This window comes from Salvia hispanica, chromosome 3, assembly GCF_029641045.1.
Source record: "Salvia hispanica isolate PSC_SH4W2 chromosome 3, Shi_PSC_v1, whole genome shotgun sequence".
Taxonomy (NCBI): domain Eukaryota; kingdom Viridiplantae; phylum Streptophyta; class Magnoliopsida; order Lamiales; family Lamiaceae; genus Salvia; species Salvia hispanica.
In genome coordinates this window covers 49,530,506-49,540,583 of record NC_142694.1, presented here as the reverse complement: position 1 = coordinate 49,540,583, position 10,078 = coordinate 49,530,506, and the positions used below count along the sequence as shown (strand labels likewise).

The 10,078-nt window shown below is 33.0% G+C and overlaps 1 protein-coding gene across 2 annotated transcripts; it reads right to left on the bottom strand.

Annotated features, from left to right (window-relative positions):
• Nucleotides 1-3,382: 3,382 nt before the first annotated feature.
• Nucleotides 3,383-9,082, bottom strand: LOC125210275 (phosphoinositide phospholipase C 6-like). Of its 2 annotated transcripts, XM_089069269.1 has the most exons (9): nucleotides 8,664-9,079; nucleotides 5,888-6,084; nucleotides 5,676-5,811; nucleotides 5,092-5,274; nucleotides 4,818-5,026; nucleotides 4,443-4,560; nucleotides 4,212-4,364; nucleotides 3,889-3,975; nucleotides 3,383-3,737 (listed from the first exon to the last, which is right to left on the bottom strand). In XM_089069269.1, the coding sequence occupies exons 1-9, from the start codon at nucleotides 8,964-8,966 to the stop codon at nucleotides 3,429-3,431; spliced, it is 1,695 nt and encodes a 564-aa protein (XP_088925395.1). In that variant the 5' UTR covers nucleotides 8,967-9,079; the 3' UTR covers nucleotides 3,383-3,428. The 2 variants fall into 2 exon arrangements, with proteins under 2 accessions (XP_088925395.1, XP_088925396.1); XM_089069270.1 differs by lacking the exon at nucleotides 3,889-3,975 and having other exon boundaries at nucleotides 8,664-9,082.
• Nucleotides 9,083-10,078: the final 996 nt, after the last annotated feature.

Sequence of the window (10,078 nt, the reverse complement as noted above, 5' to 3'; positions counted from 1 at the left end):
AAATCCTGGTTCTCGTCAGCGCAACTGAAGTATCGGAACTCTATAAAAATTTGGGAATGCTGTGGAGAAGCAACGAAGATTCTTTTTTCGTCATCGAAAAAAAGCTCTTTTGATTTATAGAGAATGTCGCCAAAACTATGGGCGCTAGGGCTCATCTCCTGAATGTTGACCATGATGTAAGTGAACTTGGTCATATCCTTATGCACTTGGGCCTAATGCTTGCGCAGATGATCATAATTACATCGGGGTGCATCAGTCGGCTTTGCTCCTTGACAAAAACAGATTTTGCATGTTTTAAATGCAAATTAGTTAGAGGATATTTTTTCCCATTCTAAACCTTTTTCCAACCTATAAATGCCCATAACCTAATTCATAGAATTCATCTCAGAGCCTCCAATCTTTCTTCGCTCTACACATTCTTTCATTCCATATTCCACAAATAATCCATCCATCTTCCACTGGAGCGGTTTTTATCAATTTCTTTCATGTCTCGTACTTTTATTGTTTTTACTACTTGTCTATGAGTGGTTAAACATCCTTTGTAGTTTTTTTTGGTGAACATTATTATGAACATGTATTGATTTTTTGAATTGCACCTTTTCCTAGCTCTTGTGAATGTTTTGCTTATTCTTGTGCTTTTATTGTTCTTTTGTCTGGTCAACTTTAGAACTACGTTCGTTTAAATGGATTAATCGAGAGATAGCTAGTTTTACGTGGTAAAAGGAACGAGTACAACACATAGGTTTATCTGCACTCGAGAGAGGGGACTCTTTGTGAGGACTTGAGTCTTAGGAACTTGAGGAGTTAGAATCTAATCTATTGGAAGAAGACTTTGATAGTTAGAGTCTAATCTACTGGATAGGTGCACTGGAGAGAGAGCTTATCTAAGAATCGTGACTTTCCTAATAATCCCACATAAAGGTAAAACTTCCGTGAGATTAATCATCATTAGGTCGTAGTAGTTGGATCCTAAAAACTCTACATTCTTTAGTATGCTTTGTATTACTCCCTCCGTCCACAAAAAATAGAGCAATTTGTGTATGACACAAGTTTTAATGTAGAATTGGTAAAGTAAGAGAGAAGGGAAAAAAGTAAGAGAAAAGGAGAAAAAGTAAGAGATAAGTAGTGTTAGTGGAATGATGTGTAGGGTTATTATTTGTTGAAAACTTTCCATAAATGAATGTGCTCTATTTTTTGTGGACGGCGAAAAATGGTAATTGTGCTCTATTTTTTGTGGACGGAGGGAGTATTTTATTTTTATGTTTTCTATTATTTGTTTATTTATTTCAGTCTAGCGTTATAAATCAAACCCTAAAAAAACTCGGTGTCTCTAAATAGTACTCCCTCTGTCCCACAAAAGATGTCACACTTGTGGGACGGCACGAGATTTTAGGAGGTTTTGTTTTGTGTGTTAAATGGATAGAGAAAATATAATTTTTATATTCATGTGAGAGAGAACTTTTTCCAAAAAGGGAAATGTGACATCTTTTGTGGGACGGGGGGAGTATATGACACTTAGTATATGATACTCCCTCCGTCCCGACCAAGATGACACATTGCTTAGCCGTCACGAGATTTTAGGAGTTATTGGTCAAAGTGTTTAATTAGAGAGAGAGAAGGTGGGTGTAAGTATTAAATTAGAGAGATTAAAAAAGATGGATATTTTAATAGGAGTGAAAAAAAGTAGTTGAGTGTATTAATTGGAGAGAGAAAGTTACCAAAAAAGGAAATGTGTCATCTTAGTTGGGACAAACTAAAAATGAAAACGTGTCATCTTAAGCGGGACGGAAGCAGTAGCTAGTTGCAATCTTATTCCCTCGGTTCGATATCCCGGTACTGACCTTTAGCTATATTAGATCTACCATGTATGCTTGCAGGTATTTTTAGTGCTAATAAATAGTGTATCACACATGTGGTACTTTCCGGCAATCGTATTCCAAAACATTGTTATCCTTTGGTTGTTGTCGAGGATTGGGGCATTCTATGCGTCGATAAAAATGTGTACCAAGACCATCGACTCCTCTAGGGTGTACTTCGAGCCATCCCACAATAGCCAGCTTCTTGCCCTTCCCGCGCTGTGATGGCTCCATACTATTGACTTCTAATTGTTGGTATTCATCATCGACAACAAATTCATCAACGGATAAGGAGATCCTTATCTGCGTCAATGTTCTTGCTAGCCGGCCTCGCTGCATCTGAACCCTTTTGTTAAACATAATCTTGAGTTATTGTTGCTCATTTGGATCTGGATTGTGGCACTATCAAGAGAAAATGCAAAATTAAAGAGATCAGAAGTGGATTGCTTGAAGTAGGTTAAGAAGATTGATGGGCTAATTAGGTTTTCTTTCGACAAAGACATGTCAAAATCTTTTGTGACAATAAAACTGCAATTGTTATCAGAAAATTTGACACAACATAATATAACCAAGCATGTCGAAGTAAACAAAAACTTTATTGAAGAAAAATCAAAATTGGAATTGTTGAATTTCTCTTTATTCGTTCTGAAGATCGATTTTATTGATATTTTGATCTAGGAAGTGAGTCAATGAACTTTTTAGAGGTACTTGGTAGGTTAAGTTCAGTTAACCCATAACTTTGTTTGAAGGACAAAGGAAATAAAGCACACAACAAATTTGTAAAAAAAAATCATGAGATTAGTTTCTCCTTGAGAGTATGGATTATTCTTTGAGTATATATTCCTTCATATTGTAGTATATTTGTTCCTATATAGATAGAAGACTAAAGTCTAAAATTGGTCTCGTACATTTGTTTAAAAAATATTTTGATCCTACACATTAAGTGTGTTAACTTCCGATCCTAAACAATATGTTTGTTCCATCTTTAACGGTCAATTGAGTTTTAAAGTCCGAAACTAATATATTTGTACAAAAAACCTTATTTGGTTATGCATTAAGTGTGTTAGCATATGGTCTTAAACAACACGTTGGTCCATTAATTTAACTCACTAATCAGGTCGAAATGTGGTTGAGCGTTAATTTTTTACGGAATCGTTAAATATAGACCAAAATATATTATCTAGGACAAGAAGCTAATACTTAATGTGTAAGATCAATTTTTTAGCAAAGATACATGAGCAATTTTCGACTTTAGTCCATATAGAATTGATGATCATGTTAAAAATATACATCTACTTAAAGTGAGTTCTTTTTTTTTTGGCAAATTTTTAACATTTACTCTCTTATTTTATTTTCTAATCTTTTTTATTCTATCATCATTCTTCTGCTTTATTTTCTTTCATATTTTATTCTCTTTTTATTAACTCTTTAAACATTAATTTTTTAAATTTCTATTTGCACAAAAGAAACTCTTTGCTTATAACGGGACAGAATGAATGTAGTCAGTTTGTTACAAGGAAAGAGAAAAAAGAGATATCGGACAGAATTTAGAAAATTTGAGGCGTGTGTTAATCAAAGAGAAGAATTATAGTGAAACTGAAAGCGCATAAGGAGTTTGACAGAGTTGTATTTGAGACCCTTCCTATCGTAGAGAGGAACTGCACGTATCCCTTGCCTTAGCTCCGACACCGGCAAGCAAGTTTGGCCCCCAAAATCACCCTTTTCAGATGTATCATGATCCCTTACTTCAATCCTCAACACCGCTAGCTCCGGAATTCTCAATCCAAACGTAAACTCTTCGTTCCAATACGGGATCCACTCGTCTTTCTTAACATCCGTCTTCTCCTTTGCACTATCCGCTCCCACCCCGATTATGTGCACCTAAAGCAGCAGTTTGGTTGAAAGATAAATAAACAAGAATATACATATTAAGTCATTTTTTTATATAACTTCAAGATAGATGAGTTATCTAACTTATCAATTTGTATCTTTTTATTTATGTAGGTAAGTATCTGTCTAATTGTTGCTTTACCTTGGTGTAGAAATCAGGTGGTGAATATGTGTCAAAGTGCGTGCGGCTGAAATCATGTCGCCACCCGTCTCCCATGTATACACTTACCTGCGCTACCGCAGATCAAATAATGAAATACTCTTTGCAAAGACGCTTTTTGACTCGACATATGGTTTAAGAATTTTTTTGAACTATATATAAATGGGTGAAAAAACTAAGTCTAAAAATAAATATTAATGTAGATGCTTTATTATTTGTGGACGTCCCAAAATAGCAAAGTGCATACTTTATTCATGAACAGAGGGGGCAGTATTATTTTTAAAAATGATGTCATCCTAACTCACCTTTAAAATCATCTTGACAGGCAATGTTAGTTTGGGGTCGAAAACCTCATTGTTTACACCTTTCTTCATAAGAAACTCAGGCTTCTTCACATACCCACAGCCTCCATTCGAACTAAACAGCCCCTTCATAATCTGAAGCGATTTTCCATGCCCCTATACATCATATAATCATATATACCCATCAAATTAATGTTACAAATTAAGCTCAATTAATTTGAAAAATAAACCTACCTGCATGTTAAAGGCAACCATCTGAGCTCCATGCATCCACCCTATCATTGGCTTATAGTTAGATGAGGTTACTCTCGTTCCCTTTGGATATATCCTCATTATATTCCTCTGTGTGAATCTACAAAATCAACCATTATCATAAATCTAATTTACAATTATATACTCCCTTCGTCTCACTAAAGGCATTTCGTTTTGAGCAATCGTTATGAAAAAATGACACTAATAAATAGTTAAAGTGCATAGAGAGTATTATTCTCTTTGCAATACTGTCTCAGTATTTTAACTATTTATTAGTATCATTTTTTCAAAATGAGTGCTCAAAACGAAATGTCTCTACTACAGTGGGACATCGAGAGTAGTATATTACATGACTACCTTACGACATCTGTTCCATATAAATCAGCAGCCTTTTCCAGCCTCTGTTCACTCAAACTAAGCCTACTAACATTGTTGCTTCCATCTCTTAGAGCCTGCCTCAATCCCTTCTTCGCACTCCCTGCGCGAATGCCTATGAGACGTTTATATTCGGGCGCAGCCCTACTCCTCAGCTTCTCTTGCACTTCCTCGCCTTCTTCGTCGTCACTCTGAGATATAAAGTTTCATTGTAACCACATTCAACACTAGCATGTCTAGAAATAAATATTTTTACCTCAGACATATATTTTTCGGGCAGAGGTGAATTAGATAGGTCTAAATTGTTATCGGCAAGGTACTCTTTTGGTGGCTTGGTAGAGAGTATGATCTTGTGCTTCAAGTCGTTAGGCGATGGAAACGCTTCCAAGCTATCTGACTCGGGACAATAAAGCATATCTCCAAAAACACGAGTAACCATCTGCACAATTAATAAAACATGTGAATCTTTAAAAGAGTAAAGGTCAATTCTGGTCCTAAACATATGACCAAAATACGAATCTGGTCTAAAACATTCATCTTTTGAAAAACAGGTCCATAACAAATGAAATCCTTGTCGCAGTGTCCTTTTTTGACGGTTCCGTAAAAAAGCTAACGGTCATGCCACTGTGCAATTAGCATTGACCATTAGTTTTTTGACAAAATCGGAAAAAAAATGACTACTTCGTCCACACTTTCATTTGTTATGGACCTGTTTTTCAAAAAGTGAATGTTTTTTTACCAAATTCGTATTTTGGTCATATATGTAGGACCAAAATTGACTTTTACGGTCTTTAAAAAGATGTTATGATGTTTCCATAACAGAGAGAGTTAATTTGTTACCTCTGCAACTTTAGCTTGAAGATGTGGAGGAAGGTGATCTTCTAGAGTGATTATGACAGGGTACGGAGATTTAATGAACGCGTGCTTTTTGATCGACTCTAAGCATCTCATCAATGGCACGGGAGGAGTCAGTGTTCTGCAAGTCACAGTAAGCTGTTGGGTTCGGGGAATTAGTAAATGTGCAAGCAATATATAAGTGCAGGAAAACATACTTTCCGTGATAAACTTGAATGTTGTCTTTGGCGGAATTGGGCCATAGATCTAACTCAATGCCTCGAACACCATTTTCGAGAGCGTGGATGATGGGGACTTCGCTACACTCGCTGTTCAACTGGTTTCCGATTAAGTAGGAATTGTGGCCTGTATATATGAAATAATGTTGCATTGGAGCACTCATGTCATGGTGCACCTGAAGGAATTTTTCACAATTTGTTAAGCTAAATCTATGCTTTAATTTCTCAACCAAACACAATAGATGCAATCAGTAAACTCACCAGATTATTTATCTTATGTGCTATTGTTTTGTTTTGTTTTAGGAAAACTACTAAAATTGATGTGATTATTACTACTACTAAATACAAATATCAAGCCCTTGAGTTGAGCTAATTAATTGATTGTTGATAAAGATTTTTGGTAGTAAGTTGGTTGAGCTTATGCAGGATACAGGATCATTATATAGCCATGCACCACTTTTCTTTCTAGTGTTTCGACATATTGTGTGTCACAAAACTTATATACTACTCCTACTTTTTATGAAAAATGCCTTTTTAATGGAATTTACATAAACATAAGTTTAGTAGCTCAATTGCTATACAGTAACTTTTATGAGTGTGAAGTAATAATAGCCATATTTGATGAAAAATGTGAATGCAAACAGAATATAGTTAAAAAAATTGTGCATGGATTGAGACAGTAATATAAACATCATATATCATGTATTTATTTTAACCACAAAATCAAAATTTAAAATGCAATTTATGAAAACTGAGAATTTAATAACTATTCGGTTACCATTCATCTACAAAATTAAAGCTACCAAAAGTTTAAACTCGTACGTTATAAAAGCCATTCTAAAGTAAAGTATTCAAAATGTCAGTGGAGTGGGGTCCATGTTCCTCCAATAATTTTAAACTTTTCAGAGGTATTTTATGTTAGAACATGGAGTAATTTATAAAATTATTTTTAAATTTGAGAATTAAGAATTTATTTTCGTGAGGTTTAGGGGCTTATGGCTAAAAGCCTAAAAATAAAAGGTTGAAATATTGTTTGAATGTTTTAAAATGTAACGTACCCTATTTCTCATTGTATAAGTAGTAGTGCAGTAAATAATACTCATGATACTACATTGAAATATTCTAGTAACATATATACCCGAATAAAAATTCCATGATTCTTTCATACCAAGTTGATATACACTCCCTAACAAATGAAAAAAAAAGGTCCACATGCATGACACGTCAATTAAGCACCAATTCAATAAAACTAAATAGACATCCATTAATTATAGAAAGTAGCATTGCTACTATTGAATATGGAAATTGCCATCAAGGCGTGTAATATACTACATAGATGTATATTATTTTACACATAAAAAAGTAATTATATTACAATACTTTTCATGTCAAGAAAGAAAAATATATTATATCTCTTTGATAGTACTATTTTGATACTTTATAATTGGTGAGCCTTTTTTTTTTTTCTTGTTTTGTATTTATATTATATGGAAACTTTATTCAAAATTATGACTATAGCTTATATTTTGTTATCATATTAAGTAACCAATTATAGTTTTTAATATTTTCGTGTATAATTTCAATTATTTCTTAATTGTTTACATGGTAATAAGAAAATAATGAAAATTATTTATAATTTTTAATATTTTCTTGTAAATTTCCAATGAACTTTTTGATTTTTTACATGAATAAGAAAATATTGAAAATTATAATTGATTAATGCTAACAAAAACTTATAAGTTATAGTCATAAATTTTATTTGTATAAAGTTATAGTATATACTATAGATATAAAACAAGAAAAAAAGATTTCACCAATAAAATCTTAAAATAGTACAACTATGAAAGAGTTGTAATGTGTTTTTTTTTCTTGACATGATTACTATATATATTGCACGTCTATTATACGATGGTATTCCATATTTAACAGTAGTACTATAACGTCAGTCTTTGATTAATGGATGTCTATTTTGTATAGTTAGTTTTATTGAGTTAGTGTTTAATTAACGTGGTAAGTGGATTTTTTTTTTTTCATTTGGCAAGAAATTATTGGTGAGGTATACCAAATTACTATGCCAATTTGGTATGGATTAGTTATGGAATTTTTATTCATGTATCCTCTCCGTCCAAAAAAATAGAAACTCTTTCTTTTTTGATCCGTCCTTTAGAAATAGAAATTTTCTATTATAATGTCTTTATCTCTAATAAGGTGGGGTCCATTTTTCATTAACATATTTTTTTCTATATCTCAATCTTTATCAATTTTACATTAAAATTCATGTCGTTTCAAAAGTTTTTATTTTTAAGGGACGGAAAGAAGTATTATATTTCAAGACATTTTACTAGTTTTAAACTAAGTTTATTCTTGAATAACTGTAAGGTTTCCACATTATACTTAATTTTCTTAAAATTGTGCTTCAGTTAAATTGGTCAGTGGTTAAGTTTAAAAGTTTGTATTATAGGAGAAAATAGGCGGCTTAAAATATTTGCTGGACTTCATTTCTTGGATTCCATCGAACGTGTACACGACTTAGCATTTAAATTAGTAGAAGATGACCAAATTAAGCATATCCTAATAATATCTCACATACCTAATAACAACATTAACCAATCTATTTAAACAGTTGACTCTACATCCTTATATTTTTATGTAAATTCAATTTTCCACAAATCCCAAAAATGTAACCAACCAATAGTGCAATTCAAACATTTAAGAAATGGAGTAAAAAAAAAGAGAGAGAAATTAGCAAAAAAACCTGAGAATTGATAGGAGCATTGAGATGAGAGTTGAAGACGAAATGGAAGAATTGATCGAGGGTGAGGCCGGCGGCGTTGTGGTGGGGGAGGAACACCTTCGCCATGATCTCCGCCGCGTGGGCGGAGGTGCACCCTTGGTACTCCAGCAAGAACTTGTGCAGCTGCTCCGCCTTCATGTGGGCCCCTCCCTCCGCGTATTGTTTGAACGCCGCCGTGACCTCCGGCGGCGCGTGGGGCTCGCTGATCTTGAATTTCCGGTTGTAAAATCCAAACACCCTATAGTTGTTGTAACTCTTCTCCATTTCCCTCTCTCTCTCTCTCTCTTTGTTAGTAAATGTGTATAATAACTATGTATGACTTTGTATAATTAATCAACAACACGTCCCTATATATATTTATATGTATTGTATGTAACGCGTCGAAGGAAGTGTTAATGTGTTATTATAGTGGGTTAATTGGTTGAAAGGTTCTTTCTTGGAAGTTTTGTCGTTCGTGGGAGATGGATTCTTTAATTATTTCTCTTTAAAAAGAGAAATATTTTAAGATAAAATCATTTCCTTTTGCTTTCCTTGGCGCTTCACTTTTATCTAATTGGGGGGTTAGATACGAAGGTAATTTACATAAAGTCGCGTATAAAGAGCATTTATTTCATAGGTATATTCTAAACATAAATAAAATAAAACTTTGAAATGAAATAAACTAAAAGAAACTCCTATATAATTAATTGAAGCAAAGAATATAACTAACAAACAATTATTATTGGTTAGTAACTTTTCATATACATATTCTAATTAAATAAGAAAGTAAATAAATAGTACTTCAAAACAACTTAATAAATTTAAAAAATTCTAATTTATAGATTAATTCAAATCATGCATCAAATTGGTAAAATAATATAGATTAAATTAAAGATATTAGTTAATCGCACTGGATTAAAAAACGAATTTGTATTACTTCAGCTAGAAGTGATCAAGAAGTGAGCAGAGAAAATTTACAAAGATGTGATCCGGAAGCGTGGAGGGAAAAATCACATGAAGTGATCCAAACCTTGAAGGGAAAAAAGTATGCTATTAATGTCCTTCATTTACTCATAAATTTATTGCGCTAATACACTAATCCTCAGAAATTTCTCACCATTGTAAATGGAAAGAATCCAAACAATTGAGCAGTGATGTTAACGGTCAACTGCATTTTGACTAAATTGATGAGTTAAATATAGACCAAAACATAGGACAGTACTTTAGAAAAAAACCTAACAATAATGTGTAGGACCAAATATGTTTTTGGTACAAAAGTATACGAATAATTTTGGACTTTAAGATGCAGGTGACTGTTATTTTTTTACAGAACCGTTAAATATGGACCAAAATATATTGTTTGAGATGAAAAGTTAACACATTTAATATATACGAAA

Excerpts from the sequence above, each read along its gene's own strand:
- LOC125210275 (XM_089069269.1), bottom strand. The coding sequence starts at position 8,966 with ATGGAGAAGAGTTACAACAACTATAGGGTGTTTGGATTTTACAACCGG. Across the intron at positions 4,561-4,817 it reads TATGGAACAGATGTCGTAAG|ATTCACACAGAGGAATATAA; the intron begins GTAGTCATGTAA and ends TTGATTTTGTAG. Across the intron at positions 3,976-4,211 it reads CTGTCAAGATGATTTTAAAG|GTAAGTGTATACATGGGAGA; the intron begins GTGAGTTAGGAT and ends GCGGTAGCGCAG.